General features: G+C 42.1%; 1 protein-coding gene across 1 annotated transcript in view; it reads right to left on the bottom strand.

Annotated features, from left to right (window-relative positions):
• Positions 1 to 247: 247 nt before the first annotated feature.
• The window catches only part of cacna1g (calcium channel, voltage-dependent, T type, alpha 1G subunit), a 242,460-nt gene continuing 223,202 nt past the window's right edge, over positions 248 to 19,505 (bottom strand). Inside the window, exons 32-34 of the mRNA XM_078279988.1 lie at positions 7,009 to 7,216; positions 6,518 to 6,687; positions 248 to 1,875 (exon numbers count right to left, since the gene is read on the bottom strand). Coding sequence (XP_078136114.1) covers positions 928 to 1,875; positions 6,518 to 6,687; positions 7,009 to 7,216 — 1,326 coding nt within the window. The 3' untranslated portion in view covers positions 248 to 927. The remainder of the gene's footprint in view (positions 1,876 to 6,517; positions 6,688 to 7,008; positions 7,217 to 19,505) is intronic.

Raw genomic sequence — 19,505 nt, 5'->3', positions numbered from 1 at the left:
ACACTCGGGAGAATCAAGAAATCAATGGAAAAACTTCAAGTGCAACCTCCTTTTTCCTCTAACAATCAAACCACCATGGTCAAATGTCTGTGCTTAAAAATCCAAGCTCAGTTTAATGACTTGTTTTTTTTTTTTATATATATATATTTATATATTATTCCTACAAATACATGGTTTTCAGCACTTTGAAAAACTTTCACTTTCCTTAGTAAACCAAGAAAGCTACAAATATCCTACGGTGAAAGACAAAGACAAACCATTTTGACAAAAAAAACCCTAAATAAAATCACAAAAAAGACATGGAAATTACAATCGAATGAAATAAAAAAAACAAAAAAACATCCTGTACAAACACTATGGCCCAATAATTTAAGAAAATAGTGTCTCTAAAACGTTCATATTGCTTGGTACCTCCACTGACCGGGCGAAGCCCACCTGTGTAACCCCAGGCAGTTCAGATGGCGACCACAGAGGGCGCCACATTCCCCGGTGCTGATGTCACTCCAGATGTTCCCGGGGGTCAAGCTGCAGCCAGTGGCATGCAGGCATAGCAGAAGAGAAAACGGCCATGTTTGTGTTGTCGTTTCATGTGCTCTCTTCTTCTCTGCTTGTTTTGGCAGTAACATTACAAAGACATAGGGATGCTCACACCACTACAGTACTGCACTCCTCATGAAACCAAGGATGTTTGTTGTAGCTATACCATTATTACTCTCTACAGCATTATTACTAGAACTATGACCATCACAGATACACAGTGTGCATCGTGTGTTTATGTGTGTGTGTGTGTGTGTGTGGAGGGTTTTGTCCAGCTGTGTGCGTGTGTGTGTGTCTGTGTGTCTGTCTGTCTGTGTGTGTGTGTGTGTGTGTGTGTGTGTGTGTGTGTGTGCGTGTGTGTGTGTGTGTTACAGGATCAGTGTTCAGTGCTCAGAGCTTGTCTTCTCTGGGAAGAGTCAGTAGCTTGGGGTTGTTGTTGGTGTTTGGCGAGCCTCCGTCCTGTCCCGACCCCTCTCCAACTCCCAGGTCAAAGGAGTCCTTCGAGTCACTGGAGGGCGCTCTCCTCCTCAGGCAGGTGTCCCGGCTGGGCACAGCAGGGGGCATCCCTAACACCCCCAGCCCCATTCCCCCGAGGCCCGAGTAGAGGCCAGACTGAGGCTCCAGTCCGTCAGGGGGGTCCACGGAGATGCACGGCGGGCTCATCTTCTTCTTTCGTCGGGGCGAGGGCAGCGAGGTCTGAGTGGACGTCTGGCCGTGGGTCTGCAGGCTGTCGGACCGCGACACAAAGCCGGAAGAGGTGGAGGCGGAGGCGGTGCTGCGCTGGGGACTGGACTCGGCCGATGAGCACACCTCGACCGAGTGACACCGCAGGTCGTCCAACCAGGAGTAAGGGCGGGGGCGGGGCAGGGGGGCGCCGCGGCACTGTGTGTCGGCGCTGTGGAACCGCTTCAGCTGCCTCAGACACGGACTGCGGCTGTCCGGGCAGCCGGCGTAGCCGGCGTTACCGCCGCTGTCGTCCGCTATGACGTCATCACTGGCAGCCAACCCCGCGTGGGTAATGAGGGACACTTCCTCATCCGCCGAGGCCTCGTCCTGTCGGCGCAGCCTGGCTGGTAGGAGCGGGGGAGGTGAGGGGGAAGGGGAGTAGGAGGCGAGGCAGTGCTGCTCATGAAGCTGGGTGTGTACGCTGCTGGGACGCGGGGGTTTAGGGGAGGGGACCGGGCAGAGAGTAGGCTGCCGCTGAGGACGATGGGAGCAGTGTAAGGGAGAGGAGGAGGGGGATAGAGGGAGGCCCAGAGAGACCACATTCACAAGTCCTTCATTGCTCTCCCCTCCCTCAGAACACAGGGCCTCCTGAGAATCAGTAGACACCGCAACCTGGAAGACGGGGCATGGAGGGGAGAGGGGAGGGATGAAATATTTAGGAGAAAAGGGTGAGGAGATGGAGGTAAATGTGCAGTTGAGGAAGGCAGGAGGAGATGGAGCAGAGCGAGGGGGCGGGGGACCAAGAGGAGATGAGAGGGGGAGACTAGTTAGTGCGAGGTGATGAGGATGAGAAGCAGTAGTTTGGGTCAAAGTTCGCCGTCTGGCCAGCGCATCTCCAGAGTCCTCTCTGAACTTCGCTTTGTAGGCAGCGTGGGCTTGAATTGCAATTGCAACACATTCTGCAAAGAGTGTAACACAGAGGTTACACTGGATTACTCAACGGCAGAATTCCATATTGCGATTTGACAATATTAAGTTGGGTAAACAACTTTTGACATTATTGGATGTGTTCTTTGGGTTTCTTTTATTAGTTTACTGTGCAGTGCTGCTGTTAAGGCAGAGCCAGCGTTCTGCGTTTACATCTGATGGAAAAATTAAAGCCCATCTCCACTCTAACATTGTTATTGGTGTTATTTTATTTTACCTGGGATATTTTGAGTGCCTCTGCACAGAATGGTGTATGTGCAGAGTTACATTTCACATTCAACTGCTGAAGGAGGGAAAGTGTCTCTGTACTCCACCTTAAATCTCAGTTTAACACGTGTGCGCGTGCACCAGCAGGACTTTGTGACATCTGGTTTGGAAGCCAATCCTGAGCTAATGTGCGACTTACACACGTGTGATGTGGAAACTGGAAACCTCCAGGTCACATACAAGGAGTAGGGACTCAGTGGAGTAGGAGACATCTTGTGTGCGCCAGAATAATATATTAGAAAACTATTTATATTGTTTTATTTCAAGGGGAGACACTACAGGCAAAAACTTATTTTGATTTTTTCGGGCTATTTTGCTTCCATAACGCATCTTCTTTCAGACTAGTAAAAAATAAAAATAAAAAAATAAATAAAATAAATAAAAATACATCCTGAATACATATTAGGGTGTTTATTTTACTATAATTTGTCTATTTGTGTCCGTAGATTTCTCCTGAATACCCTGAACGCCTGAACAGTTATTATTAGAGAATGCCTCATTTGCATATTTCAGAAAAGTTGTTATACAGACAAATATTGTCTTAATGTAAGTAATCATCTGGGGGAAAGTTTCATGGTGTTATCTTTTAGTTTCCCCTATTCACCAGTAGAATCTCCCATTAATGAGATAGAAGGAGTAGATGCAATTTTAATAATTACCAAAAAAACTACCAAAAAACAACCCAACTTGTTTGGTTAAAACCCATGTCAGACAAGTGACTATTCAAAGAGGAGTATTATTTATTTGTCTTGAAACATGTCTGGAGGGGGTCTTTAAAGGGACATGATGAGTGTTCAATTAACTACTTGTACTCAACATCACAATTAAAGATCTCTTTGAATATTTCTCCCCACAGTTTTTAGTATATATATATATATAGACATATACCAAATATCTAAAATGATTATGAATGTGATCAAAAATGACCTCTTATTTGTTGGAATTAAATAAATATAGACTTGTGTGCTGCTTTTACTAGTTGGATGGACAGAAGAACTCGGTTGCTGAGCGCTGGCTGACAGTGAACTCTGAGCCAGACCTCTGGACCCTCTAACCTTTGACCATTCACACAAAACCCTGTAAACCGCCAGCGAGGGTTCCATTTGTTGTAGTTCAATTTACAACCAAATTCTCATCAGTGTTTTGGTGCCGTCATGCTAACCTCTGAACAAAACCATCTATGGGGTATGAGGCCAACAGTCAGAGGGTAGACATAATATGCAGCTACTGTAGGAGAGGAAGGGGTTAGTAAGCACAATGGTTGCCAAAACTCATAAAATGTCCTCATGACTTGTTCCTCACAGACCACAAACTGGGGAGAGGAAATAATATTTGCATTGAATTAAGTCAATTAAAGTGTGGAGATGAGGATGCAAGGCATGCATGAGTTTCTTCTTTTTTTTTTGCGCACAGCACTTTGAGAGATGTTTGGAATCGTGGGTTCCCCCTGCATGAGCCTGAATGGTGGGACCACAGAGACACCTAGTGGCCAAAGATATCACAACCAGGCCCGGCCAATCACCAGCCACATCAACACAACACCAAAGTAACACACAATCACTGGAACATTACTAAGAAAACATCACCCTGTCACACTTATTTTGGAGCAAAAATCGGATTAAGTGCTACTGTCCTCTGGTTAACAACTATATGTACATTTGAAGCACTAACCTAGTCAATAGAAAACACACACTATCGCTGTGGTACTGCTTGTACAAAATGGCCAAATGCATATGGACAGCACTCGCTGTTCTGTAGTAATCCCCTGAGTTGTATAGTTTGTAATGTAGTAAGTGCACTGCACTGTGGGTACATTTCTCAGCCAAATAACATAACATAACTTGAATACATTCTATCACTCAGATACCAAAACATCCACTGATGCAATGTTACACCTAGCTCCTGCTGCTTGTATAAGATTACAGAAGAATGAATAAACTCAAAGTCCCAGTAAGGTTTCCTACAGGCTGTTAACAGAGTTTTAGATGCTTTGTGGCTGATGGTTAGCAGTAGATAGATATTTAAATGAGTGACAAAGGTGGGGGGGGAGAGAGGGAAGCCTGTGCGTGTGTCTTAATCTGTCTGTCTCTTGGAAGATGAACGTGGAGTCCAGTGTTTCTGAAAAGGCCCAATGGCAGCTAAAGTCTGCCGTTTGCTGCGGTTTCAGAAACAGGAGTATCTGTGTTTGAGCAGTAGCTCAGGATCGGGCGGCTTTTGGGCCCAACTGAGCTGAGATCAGAGAGTAACAGATACAGATATATGGAGAATGAGACGGCAGATAAGTTAATACCAGAAAGGAATACCAGGAAGAAGGGGAGAAGGAAGAAGGAAGAAAAGTGAAACTGTTTAGAACATGCAACGAGGAAAGAGATTTAGGAAAGCTCTAAACCCATTTTTTCAACAGGGCCACAATTGGGAGAAAAACCTTCCAAGATTATAATATATATATATACAGTACCAGTCAAAAGTTTGGACACACCTTCTCATTCAATGGTTTTCCTTAATTTTTTTTCTATAGACTATTGTACAGTAGATCAATTCTGAATACATTAAAACTATAAAATAAAACATGAAATTATGTAGTATCCAAAAAAGTGTTAAACAAACCAAAATATGTTTAAGATTTCAGATTATTCAAAGTAGCCATGGTCATGCATTTGAGACTATCAGTTGTGTTAGGTGGGTAGTGTTGGTGTATAGTAAATAGCCCTATTCTATTTATTTTGGCAAGAACCTCTCAACTAAGTCAAGAGAAATAACAGCCCCTCATTACTACAAGACATAAAAGTCAGTCAGTCAGGATAGGAAGGCCAGAATACGTTTATTACAGTTCAGTACAGTACAGTACAAAAACCATAGGATAAGGTGTGTCCAAACTTTTGACTGCAGGGTTCAACGTTACGTTTTTTTCCCCACTTACCCAAAGTCAATTTTTGCTGGCTCTTATATGTATTTTTTTTATTAGTGGTTATCAAAAAATGACAAAGTCTCAACTCAATTGTTACGTTTAGTTGTTAGTCATCGGCATCCTCTACTGCCACCCAAGAGGACTTGAGACACTCTCTTTCGCTTTAGCTCGTACGCAGCTATCATCTTCTTCTTCTATGAAGAAGACAGCCGCCAGTCACGCGTCACTAGCGCCAACTCAATTCTTTATTGGCCAACAGCACATTCAAATCAAATCATTCAACAAGCTTTCTCCAGCGTGGGCAAGGGGAGGGGGGCAAGAAAACCATAATGTCATTTATGATACGACAATCAATACCGATACCAATACCGATACCAATACCAATACCAATACCGTGACTTCGATACCGGTTCCAAAACTATACTTTTTTCGATACCAATTTTATAAAACAAAAAATAATTAAAACATTTCACATTATGGCACAAATCTTTTTTCTTTTTTTTTTTATCTCCTACTACGTGAGCCCAGTGTCTGTGGGTAACGTAGAGTTTTTCCTTTCCGCCTCTATGACGTGTAACGCTAAACAGCCAATCACAAACATTATTAAATCTTGGTAGATGCTGCATGCTTATTGGCTCACTGACGCTGATGAGATTTACTCCTTAGGTATTGAAATTGGGTATTGAATGACAAAATAGCATTTTTCAACACTCAATACTTTAGAGGCAATTCGGTCGGTGCCGAAAAAATATTGAATTCGGTACCCAGCCCTATCCACTCGTTATATTTACTTGCCCAACGTGGCGTTTTACTTGCCCCAGGCCATTGGGCATACCTCGTTGTTGAACCCTGGACTGGTACTTGTATTTATATATATATAATATATAAATACATGTATATACACACAAAAGACTCAATAGGTTTTCATTCACACCAAACACCCAGTACTCCAGTTCAGCTTCTTGTCTCTTCTAGAACGTGCTTTAATGAGTGAAATCACCCTCTGTAGCGTTTGGTATGAATACAAACTTCCACATCAATGGGCCTAAATGGCACATGGTTGCCAACCACTGAGCTTTCTTCACATACAGCACAGACACAGACAGGACAAGATTATAAGAGTGAAAATGTGACACAGTGTGATTTAGTCACCTGTCTGTGGAGCGTGCGGCTGAGTGTGTGTGCGATTCTGGGAGGTGGTAGTCGTGGTATACTCTCTGAGTCGGAGTGGCTGTGGGGGCTGATGGGTCTGAAGCAGTCTGCGGGAACGGTCAGCCGCTGGGAACCCTCCTCTGGTTGTGAACGCACTGAGCTACTGGAGCCTGCACGCAAACAAGCACAGCACTGAATATGAAACAACAACAGGTACAGCAGGTGTGTTCATTCTCAGAGGTTCGGTGTCAATTTGCATTGTTACAAATCAAAGCTTTCAATCGTCTGTCCTATCCTAGTCTCGCATTGCAAGACCTATCTCCACAGCGCTGTGCAGTTAGGTCTGGCAACACCACAGATACATTCTGGGATAGGAGAAAAAAAAACACTCTGGGTTGTTTGTATTTCTTTAAACCAATCACAATCGTCTTGGTCGGCGCTAAGCTCCGGACACAGCGATGGCGGCTCTGCAAAATGGTCTCATACATTACCTGATTGCGCTCTGTGGGTGCCCAGTATATGCTGCGGTCCCTGTGTCTGTGCTAAAAGGTGTGCTGGAGCTGGGTCCATGTTGCCAGAGGGCTGCAGGGGGGGGAACATGTAGCTGTCGTTGGGCAGGGAGTGTGTGCGTCCCACCGCAGGCTTCCTGACGCTCAGCAGGTTGTCCTCTAGTGGCTCCCCAGGATCCAGCTGCTCCGGCTGGGGAAAGAGAAGAGAGAGTCAGGGTCCCTCTGGAGCTGCAAGGATCAGGGCTACTCTTAAACTCACACACTTTCACACTCTAACACATTCACAGTTGATATCTTTCTGACACCACGTGGGCAAAGAGGCAGAGGTCATCAGCATACAGAGAAAGCAGACGGGATCTTTGCATGTTGGAGTCGACTGGCACAAAGCTGCCACAGATCACAGAAACAAGACCTTGCTAGGTTGCAATTTCCAAGCGCTTTTATGTTATTTTATTTTTTTAAATTGTTACAGGAAAAACACACCGGACGTGGAAGCGGTGCAAAGCGCTGTGAGGCGGAGCTATTTTCATTTTGCCGCCCATGTTATCCAATCTGTCTGTTCGGCCACACCGTCATCTCCTCTATTTCTTCTGTGAACGGCTAGCAAATGTGCCAAGCCAGGTAGGTAATCACATACAGGAAGACCACAGGGTAGCCGGACACTTAACTAAATAAAACTAATTTCAAAATAAAACACTCAGGTTTATGGTGATTTTTGTTGTCTTCACTTCTCAGCTGTCTAGAGCGAGACAGGCGATCAGGCACACGGAAAGAGAGACGGACGGACAGACATACAGAGAGAGAGTCACACACACACGGCTTTGTGACGCTGCAGAGCATTGTGCATCTGTTATGAACAGCCAGGTGTGCGAACAGGGATGAATCTAGCTTTGCGGCGCTTCTGCGTCCGGTGTGTTTTCACTGTAAGATACCCTGTGTCTGCATTAACCCCAGCAGTCATGTCACTTTACGAAAGCCTGCTCCGTGATTGTGTGTCAGCTGGGGCAGTGTCCTGCAGCCTGACCCATTACAGAACTAGTTCACATTCATTACAGAGCTACTGAAATTCCAGCGCACTTTACACCCAAGTAGCAAACACAAGGACAACTTAGAGAGGACTGAAAACTACTATAACGCCAGGGGACAGAAGACAAGTACAAAACACAGAGGAAGTCTTATAGGAAAGGCCCATACAGTACATGTAAAGCACATAGGAATAAGACAGACAACTAAGGAAAAGGAGATTATAGAGAGAGAGAGAGAGACAGAGGAGAAAAACAAAAATAAGAGCTACAAGTAGAGACAAAAGAGAGAAAACTGCAAACTGGCAGGTGAGGAGGCGCACTACTCTACTGGACTGGACTGCAGAGTAACACACATTAGGCTGGAAAGGTGGAATGAGAAAGAGAAGAGAAAGTTGAAGGGCACAGTACATATGTTTACATGCACACTAATATTCCACTATTATTTCGAATATGACAATATCCTGAATAAGATTGATTGAGATGCATATTCCGTTTGGATATTCCGAATAAGGCCTTTACCCAAATATAGCGTTTTCCGGTTAGGACATGTGGGATATGCCGGTATTATTTGGGTTTTAGAGGCATTCGTAGGACATGTATACAGGGCATTCAGAATATGCGTATTATGAGTGTATGGCCTCTTGCCTGTTAACGGCTTACAGCTAGCTCTGTCTGTTGCTATGGTTGGTACTTGTAAACATTATGAAAGACTTGGATATCAACAGGTTTTTGGATATTCCCAAACATTGCAACTGTGTCCTCTTCAAGACGGTGGTTGAAGGACTGAAAGAGTGACGCTGTGTTCGCATGGTTCGCAACTTTGAAAAAAATCCTATTTTGCACAGCTACATGTAAACGAGTGGAATATTCACTTTCATTAGCCATGTAAACAGCTTAGTCAGAATATCGTCTTTTTTGGAATAAGGGCAAACCTAATTTAAATATTAATGTACTGATTGCTAGATTCACCAGGGTCTTTCAACGCCTCTTGTACCCCTCTATCTCCTCACTCCCCTCCTTTTTTTGTGTTTGTCCCAGCACAATACAATTAACAGCGATTTCATTGTCATGTGTTGATTGGGATTCTCCGTTTCCGAGACTGCCAAGGTTACAGTGACTCTCTCTCTCTGGGGAAGACGTGACTACAGGGGAGTGTGACCATTAATGAGCCAAACTGGTTGTTAATTATACCCTGACACCCAGTTGACATTCAATTCATGTTTCAATTTAAAGGGGAAGATGTCCTTTCAATGACAAGAGCCCACTGGGACAGGATAGCATGGATGAGTGTATAGATTAATTCTGGTGAGGATCAGTGGTGGAAGAAGTATTCAGATCCTTTACTTAAAGCTATAGTGCTATATTATTTAACGTCCGTTACATTCAAGCCATTGCCAAATGAGTTCATACAAAAGCTAATTAATCCTATCAGCTCCACAAAACTCTCTGTATTTCTCAGTATGGCTATGATTAGAAAATAGTGTCGCCCGGCGACATTCGCGCGCAGCCGCTCGAGTGATGAGTTTTACGTCACTGCTGAGAAAAGACAACAGTCAACAGACAACAGTAAGCTAAGTAAAAGTACTAGTATTAGTACTAATACCACACTGTAAAAATACTCTGTTACAACTATGTTATTGCATTGAAAATGTTAGTTAAGTAAAAGTATGTTCGTAGTATCAGGAAAATGTACTTAAAGTATTAAAAGTAAAAGTACTCAATGCAGAAAAATCCTCACATTTTAGAAACTGGATACGATGAAAACAGTTCTGTCAATCAACTAAGTGTTTAATCGGCCAATCATTTCAGCTGGACTTGTAGGTCTATAGATTGTTGGGTATTTAAATGTATAATAAAACATCGTATTTTATAAACTACATGTGTTTTGTGTGCTGAAATCTTAATTTGTAAAGTAACTAGTAGTGGTGACAAAGAACGCAAGTCCGTTATTTTCCCGATCAAGACATTATGGAGTGCATTATTGTGCCTAATGCAGCTGGCTCCATTTGTTTTCCATGCGGCATAAATTAAAGTGTTGCCATTTTGTGTGCACTTAAGAACAGATTCATAATATGATGTTAACTCACACATGCCAAGCCAGTCAGACACATACTCAGGATGTATACGTGTATTCAGGTATATTTGGTACCATATGATGGGTCTGTGATTTTCTAGTAATTTCCTGAATTTTCCTGGAAAGAATGATGTAATTTGGGACTAATTATTGAGAAAATAGAGACAAAGTTCAGAGTCATTGAAGTCTAGTCAGTTGTGTTTAGTTTATAAGCCGCAAAAGGCCCCATTTAATCTCAAGTTAATATTCCTTAGTTTCTCACTTATTATTGGACACTTTGTTCTCCATATATGCTGTACTGTATACTTGCTTTCAGACAGATTTTCCATGTGCAGCTGACCTGCTGTACACAGACAATAACACTCCTAATGTTTCGTGAGCAATTCAATGGAAATAATGAATTGGAAGTGTACCAACTGAACACTGTCTCCACTGTCCCTATGCATTTACAGTTACATATGAGAAATTATAGGAAACTATTAGTACCTGTATGATGAAGTGTTAACATATTTTCTGTATGTGGCCCCATGAGTGGTTAAAAGTGGTTAAAAGTTACTATATTTAGAATTTGTAAATACCAGGACTGTCTCAGTTTTCTAAAAAAACATTAAAGTCCTACATTCAGTCTCAGTTTTGGGCTCCTTTAATTCCTGAATTAAATATTTGTCCATTTTCTTTACAGAAAATTAGCTGCTAAATGCTCCACTATGTTCAGCTAAATGTTGACTTAGCCTGTCTGCTGTTTAATGCTGGGTAGGGTGGGTTCTAGTGTATTTATTTGCCAAAAAAAAGAAGCTGCCTACTGCGGCCGAAAACAACTTTGAGTGTGGTTGGAGTGAATCAAAACGGTAGTGTTGAGGGTCAGAAAATCGTTCCAAATTAAAATGATCCATTATAAATTTTAAAAAGCTGATTATAGCCCCTTTAAAAGTTTTAGTTGTGCTGGGATGTGTATGGGAGGTGCAAATTAGCTGTTTAGCTAACTTAGCATCCAGTTGGGTTCCCCTGTCAACGCAAGCCTGTTCCACCCCAGTGTGTGAGTAGTAGGGGGGGGGACAAGTGGCTTTGGAAGTGCCCTGGGAAAGGACACACTACAAACTACAGAGGAGAAGATGAGGAAGAGAAGAGGGATGGAGGAAGACAAAGAGAGAGAATTGTCAGTACATTGCATTCCAGACTGGTTAGAAAGAGGGGGTTAAAATCGCCAGTGGCCGAGTCGTCTGTCAGAGCTAGGGACCAGGATTTCTCCGAGGCCAGAGATAGAGCTTCCATCTCCGCTAGAGGGATCTAGGCAGGAAGAGACAATGGCTAGTGAGCAGAGAAAAACAAACACACAGTCAAGGCAACACACAAAGATAAGGACGACACACACAGATAATACCTGTAGCTAACAGGAGAGAGCAACATGTTACAACTTTGTAACAACATATATGAAACTGGAAGTATGTAGCGAAGCGAAACAACAAGGAAGAAAAACAAAGCAAAATGTATAGAATGGGAACCACATGAGGACCTTTAGACTTTTTAAACGCTATTCCTATTATTGTATTGTGGGGTTACCAACAGTAGTATTATGACAGACACATACACACACACACTAGGGATGGAATGGTTTTAAAAAAACGGACCGTTCGTTCTGGTCACAGTTCAGGGCATTCATGTATTGCTCGGTTTATTTTAACGTCACAGATTTCAGTCAAAAAGGCTTGTGCGGAAAAAATCTTTAAATAAACTTATCGGAGGGAAAAAAAGCCACACATTATTGTAAACTGCAGTTGGCACGAATGAGATGCCGAGCGCAGCTGTCAGGCAGTCTCTATCTGCTCTATGGGAGCATTATGGATTTAGTAGTCTATATCAACGACGTTTCATTTCCGGGATTGTTGATGTGCCGCTGGAAATTCCGCCAGATGTCCCTCATTTTCGGCCGGATGTCCGTCACCGTCCACTTTCTTTGTGTTTATTCTAAACTCTGGTGGATTTCTGAGGACTACGGTTAACTGCTCCTCAGATCTCTGCAGGGTAAATCCAGACAGCTAGCTAGACTATCTGTCCAATCTTTTTCTCTTGATTTTTCTCTCGCACGACTAAAACAACCTTTGAACGTACACATGGGGGTGTGAGCAGGATACCCAGGGCTTGGTTTACACCCATCGCCATTTCTAGCAACTGGGGGACCATAGGCAGGCTGGGGGATATCATACGAATGTTAAAAAACCTCATAAAGTGAAATGTTCATGCCATGGGACCTTTAAAGTAATGTGACTTGACTATAATATCCGCTGATATTTCTGCAACACAGTGAATCCCAAACTGTATCTTTCTTGCAGAGCAACATTAAATAGAATTTAATGTTTTATTTTTTTTGCCAAATAAATAAATAAGCAATAATAAAATTGACACAAAAAAAAAGTGACCCCAAAACAGTGATACGAACCAAACCATACATTTTGTGAACCGTTCCACCCCTAATACACACACACAAACACTAAAATGTACAGCCTGATGATTCTGAACAGACAAACTGTGTAACGCGATGCCAACGAGACACTCTTTCACAGCAACAAACCATTTATCATTTATATTGCATGTATTGTCATGTGAAGTCATTTCAAACGTGTCGAGGCCTAATGTTGAACAAAATACCTCTAAGTGCCTATCCGAGCTCTGAGTTCATTCACATCACCTAACGCTGCAGAGCTGCTGTGTACTTGGCCTTGTACCTGCTTAACAGGGGAAATGCTTTCTGACAGGCAAATAAGCCATCCAAGCAGAGAGGAGAAGGGCCCCGAAACTCAATGGAAAACATTTTCTGCTGACGTATCAGAAGCAAAGAGGTGGCCTATGGCGCCTAATAATGACATCTTCGACCAATTTAAAGCTTTTAGAAGATGGGGTTTTGCGATGCTAATGTAATTGGCCGACATTTGCCTTCAAATGAGGAAAAGAGGCACCCATATGCATTATTCAGTGAAGACGCAGTGAAGCTAGCTTATTGATTGAGCCATTACTCTGCAGAAGTGTGTGTGTAAGATTGTGACTTCTTTGCCAGGGGAAGAGCAGAGGAGGGGGGGGGGGTGACTTCTGGGGCCCCAGCCCCAAATGTTTTTCTGAAAAGCCCTGAATCTTTTAGGTTTTAAAAAATACCATCAACTGTTCTATGCTGCTACTAGTACTACTAATATGCTATGCCCTGAAGAAATCTGTATATAGTTGAGGAAATGTTCTTTTGGGGATCCTTGATTTACAATTAGAGCAGCCTAAATTATTATGAGATTTTGATTCAAATGTAGCAGATTTGTCAGCTAAACATTCATTCCCTTCCATGTTATGCCACTTAAAATAGTCACATTAGATTGGTTGATAAAGCAGCTACTTGAAATGTGTATTTTATTTTTTATTTTTGTGGCTTCTTTTGTATACCTCATTAACACTTACAAACTGATGTGACTGTGAACAGTTGTACTGAAAATCTAATAAAAACTAAAGTGAAAAAACAAAAGGTGGCATGAGTGAAAATGAGTCATCCTCAACATTTGCTGTGCTCTGGTGTCAGAATGATGAAGACAGTTGGATAACAATTAAATACAAAATAGGATGTAGGCTCTACAAGATGATTTTCTTCCTTGGCAACTATCATGTTTTCCCATGATGATGTACAGATTTTAAGCATCTCAAATGGCTTGAAAAATAATGCATGTAGCTGCCCGTGAATGGAAAAAGATTTTTTTTAGTTTTCTAAGTTTAGGCTAAGCCCCGAATGTTTACAATTTCTGTGTTTGCAGTGATGCCAAGAGTCCCGACCAAGCGCGTCTAAATATGACGCCAAAGGAGACGCCAAAGGAGACTTTTGCGTCAATTACAAACGCCAAAGGCACCTGACCAAGCGTCGCTAGTTGACGCAATGGGAGTGAGAATGTGTGACATGACACAAATTATGTACATGTACAGACACAAACGGAGACAAAGTTGTACAGAGGAGACAGAGCAAACTCTAAAGCACGTCACTGAGGCTGCTGAGGCAGACCAAAAACCTGCCAAGCATGAATGAATATAAGTGAATGAAGACGTGAGCGAACAAATGAGATCATAGCTGAGGCGGGATATGACGCACTGCACTGTGGTGGGCAACAGGGCTGGTTAGAAAGGGTAAACTATTTAATGTGGAGGAATGCCAGCACAAAAAAACGGAAATGGCTGTAGGGCTGCACGATATGTACAAAACATCACATGCTTTACCATGAATTTTATGAAATGAAGTTCTACGGACAGTATGTACTACATTTCTACGTAACTGTCTCTTTCACTGTGTAGGCCAGGGAAACTTGATTCATCTTTAAGTAGTTTCGTCTGGTATTGAGTCATGGTATTTTCATTGAAAGTGGTAAATCTGCCAATAGTGGTGAGATAACTTTGCCTGTTCTCAGTAAAAGTCTACTGTTTCAAGAGTCAACCAAGCTCATCTCCATATTTGTAATCTTCTTAATTTAAAGGGTCAGTTCACCCAAATTAATTTGAACATATTTTCTTACTTAACTCTAGTACAGTGGCTCCAAATTTGGTTTGCTTGTGACCCCTAATACAAAGTGAAATCTACTTGCGACCCCTGATCGTATGTCTATGGGTCTGGTTCATTTTGATCAAAGTGTGATTTGTCGTTTTTTTTAAAAGGCCTCAAAGAAGATGAGAAGTAATCAAAAGCTGAATTTATATTTAAATTTGATATCAAAGGGAGACTTATTTTCAACATGGTCCTGTAATGCTAAAAGACAGAAATAAAACAAACTTTTTTTAACAACTTTATGAATAAATAGCCACCATCAGTACACTACTAAATACAAAATCAATACACCTAAACCGTTTTCTGCTAATCAGAATCCATTGGCCCACAGATAATGTTCTACCAACAACAGATTCATAGATCTAAACACGATTGCCTCAGTTTAACCGAAGGTCAACGAAATTGTGTTTGTGCTGCTCAAAGTGCTGGAAAATTAAATTTAAAACCGCAACATCTCTCTCTAGAATGAGTGTTCCCGCTGATAATCTACAGAACACCCTGTGGAAAGTTTTCACAGGGACTATTTCCTTGGTAGAAAGTAGAGATGGTCCGTTGCCATTTTTTGCTTCCCGATACAGAGTCCCATTCCCATATTTTATTATGTTTTAACTACGCTATACTACTTCTATCTTTGTTGTAAGGCCTGGCTCAGGTTAAACTTTTTTTGTGAAACATGAGCATACACTAACAATGAATGCTGTCGAACTTTCTTTTATTATGCAGTTTGAGGAAAAAGAACATAAATAAACTACTTTAAAGTAGATTTTCTTCAGGGCCAAATTACGTGTTATCGATCCGGTGCATAAACTCCAGGACTTTCCGATACCAATACCAGCATTTTAGGCAACATCGGAGGCTTTTCTGATCGGTATTGGAACATCTCCAGTAGAAAGTAGGGATAGACCGATTATTGGCCCTGGCTGATTATCGGCCCGTTTTTTGGCAGTTTGCAGATTATCTGTATCAGCGTTTTATTTGCCTGATAACCAATAAAGTAAATTAATTGAAAAGTGTTCTACTTTGGCTCCGCTACAGCTCTGTGTCTGTCCCTCTGCTTCAGTTTCCGCCCACATCACTATCTAACTATACTTGACTGTGTATTATGTTGAAAGTTTCTAATTTATTAAATAATTGCTTAGAGCAGGGATCTTCAACAGGGGGACAGGGACCCCTAGGGGGTCCTCAGAGTCAATGCAGAGGGGCCTCCAAATTATTGTTAATTTTTAAAAGTTTTTATTTGAAAACATGGATCCAACATATTATTATTATTAGCAAATTAAAATGCCACTTCTTACTGGCCTATAGGTAAGGCCATCCACATATACATTTAATCCTAAGGATTCACTGTGCCACATGTATGTGTAACATTAAAACTTAAATTATAAAATAATGTCAACAATTATTAGGCTATTTTAATAGCTTAGTATGCAAAAAAGGTATATATAAAGGCTTCAGGCCACGCTACATGTTATTGTAGTTTAATATGCAACTTCATTTTTATACAATACATGTAGTAGGGGGCCCTGCTCCAGCTCTCTTTCAGTTAAGGGGTCCTTAGCTTAAAAAACATTGAAGACCCCTGGCTTAGAGCATTTAAACAAAGGTTTGTGTTAGAGTTTGTAACATTCCAAAATCTTAGTTTTTAAAGATTTAAATTTTCACTGTAAATGCACATCAGTTCCAAATATCGGCTATCGGTTTCATTAACTACTAATAATCAGTATCAGTATCGGCCTTGAAAAAACAGTATCGGTCGATCCCTATTAGAAAGTAGTTCCAGTGAGGTCTGTAGATTATCCTGAGTGACCAGGACATTGTTTTTGAAAGGACATGCAAATGTTTCATTTTTAACATATCATTTGTAAATGCTTTGAGCATAACAGCAACAAACAAAGTTCCATTCACAATGCATGGGGAGTGGAGGCCTAAATGTCAAAGATAAATAACTCAAAACCTGGGCTGGAAACCACTAACTGAGAAAATGTATTTATTTTTATTTGGATGAACTGACCCTTTAAAGGCATTATCACTTGTTTTAAGAAAGTCCTAGTGTGAGACTGCATCGAAAACAAGGAACATTATTATTTAGCCTTGTGTGAAGGAAAAACCTGTAACCTTTTTAGATCTGTTTTTGATCAACAGAAATTACAGCAGCAACTTCTGCATTGCAATTTTCTACTTGTGATGCTCCCTGCACATTGGAGAGAAATAAGAAGGCCCACTGGATGTATGAAATGGAGGCAGTGAGTTATCGTTCTGGCGATTATTGACCTTCTTGTCGGTGCTGTGCTTGCCGGGCTTGGGGGGCAGCGAGTAGTAGTGGCAGATAGAGCCGGACAGGTTGTCCATCAAACTCAACTCTCCCTCCATTGAACCCTGGGCGCCCAGGGAGACCGAGTCAAACTGGGCTCTCCGCTGGACAAACTTCAGATGATGCAGAGGTAAAAAGAAAGAGCAGAAAAATAGAGAAAGAGGGGACAGAAAAAGTACAAGGACGGGGGGGAAAAGGAAAGACAGAAGTCCAGACAGAGACACATGAATAAATGTGGAAAGCAAGAGTGGATCACAAAGAAAGAAAGGGGAGGATAAAGACAGTCGATCAGGTAGGAACAAACAGAAACAAGACAAAACAAACACATCCGAGTAGGAGATCGAGATAATCCTTAAAACCTTTCATTACTTACTATTCATACCTGTATGCGTAGTACTAAATAACTTAGTAAAGACTTTTATGCAGGAACTGAATATATACAACCATAGGCTCTCATATGTTACCATTTAACTCCACACGGGGGTACTATCACACTGCAGTAGAGCTGCTCTCCCACAGAGCTGGAGAAGAGATTGCTGCTTAACTATACATGTTTTGGAAGAGTGGCGGAGGAAGACGGATAACTATCTTAGAGGGGGGGAAACATAACGATAGTGAGACCTCTATTTCCTATCCCCAAAAAGTTCCCTGCTGTCTGGAAATAGCTGCTGAAGTGAACAACAAGGCCCTGTGGCCCAGCTTTCCCATGGCACTGCGACCTCTCTGTGACTGGCATGTCCTCTACAGGGACCAGACACACACACACACACACACACACACACACACACACACACACACACACACACACACACACACACACACACACACACACACACAACTGTAAACCACGCTGATATGGGTCAGTATGAGTTACTCAGAATAATACGTTTGCATATCCAGTATATTTTATATTTACAATTATGACCCTGATTTTGGATACATCACACCTACATGCACCCAATAATATTTCAATTTATTATGCTAGTGAATATGTCCTAACATGGCCATATACGCCAGGGTTTGTTTACATATGGGTCATAGTTATTACATTGAGACAGTGAAGAGACATTCCTCCCTCCGTTATTTCACATACCGTCCTACATGCTCAGTGTCCCTCAGCATGGGCCAGAGAATTAACTTAACGGTTTGGATTGGAGTCAGACCTAATGACCGGAGACGTGCGGGTCATCTGACTGGCCTCACAGCCTGGCCCGCAGCAGGAAGTGACCTCAGAGCATCTGTCATGTCATGCAGTAGGCTGCGCGGACCACTGAGAATTGAACAATCTGACCTAGACAGTATCTTACAGTAATGCGTATCTCAATTTACTAATCACGTGCAAATAGGGCTTAAGGCATACATAGCGAAGGCATGTAGCTATAAAGTCTTGCACTTTGTCCAGTAGTGTACACACACATGTACAGTGGGGCAAAAAAGTATTTAGTCAGCCACCAATTGTGCAAGTTCTCCCACTTAAAAAGATGAGAGAGACCTGTAATTTGCATCATATGTACACTTCAACTATGAGAGACAAAATGAGAAAAAAAATCCAGAAAATCACATTGTAGGATTTTTAATGAATTTATTTGCAAATTCCTCAGGAAACTAAGTATTTGGTCACCTACAAACAAGCAAGATTTCTGGCTGTCACAGACCTGTAACTTCTTCTTTAAGCGGCTCCTTTGTCCTCCACTCATTACCTGTATTGATGGCACCTGTTTGAACTTGTTATCAGTATAAAAGACACCTGTCCACAACCTCAAACAGTCACACTCCAAACTCCACTATGGCCAAGAGCAAAGAGCTTTCAAAGGACACCAGAAACAAAATTGTAGACCTGCACCAGGCTGGGAAGACTGAATATGCAATAGGTAAGCAGCTTGGTGTGAAGAAATCAACTGTGGGAGAAATTATAAGAAAATGGAAGACATACAAGACCACTAATAATCTCCCTCGATCTGGGGCTCCACGCAAGATCTCACCCTGTGGGGTCAAAATGATCACAAGAGTGGTGAGCAAAAATCCCAGAACCACATGGGGGGACCTAGTGAATGACCTGCAGAGAGCTGGGACCAAAGTAACAAAGGCTACCATCAGTAACACACTACGCTGCCAGTGACTCAAATCCTGCAGTGCCAGACGTGTCCCCCTGCTTAAGCCAGTACACGTCCAGGCCCGTCTGGAGTTTGCTAGAGAGCATTTGGATGATCCAGAAGAGGATTGGGAGAATGTCATATGGTCAGATGAAACCAAAATAGAACTTTTTGGTAAAAACTCAACTCGTCGTGTTTGGAGGGGAAAGAATGCTGAGTTGCATCCAAAGAACACCATACCTACTGTGAAGCATAGGGGTGGAAACATTATGCTTTGGGGCTGTTTTTCTGCAAAGGGACCAGGACGACTGATCCGCGTAAAGGAAAGAAAGAATGGGGCCATGTATCGTGAGATTTTGAGTGAAAACCTCCTTCCATCAGCAAGGGCATTGAAGATGAAACGTGGCTGGGTCTT

Source organism: Sander vitreus, chromosome 21 (genome assembly GCF_031162955.1).
Source record: "Sander vitreus isolate 19-12246 chromosome 21, sanVit1, whole genome shotgun sequence".
Taxonomy (NCBI): domain Eukaryota; kingdom Metazoa; phylum Chordata; class Actinopteri; order Perciformes; family Percidae; genus Sander; species Sander vitreus.
Note: the sequence above shows the minus strand (reverse complement) of the source record. Positions and strands in the feature narration are given on the sequence as shown.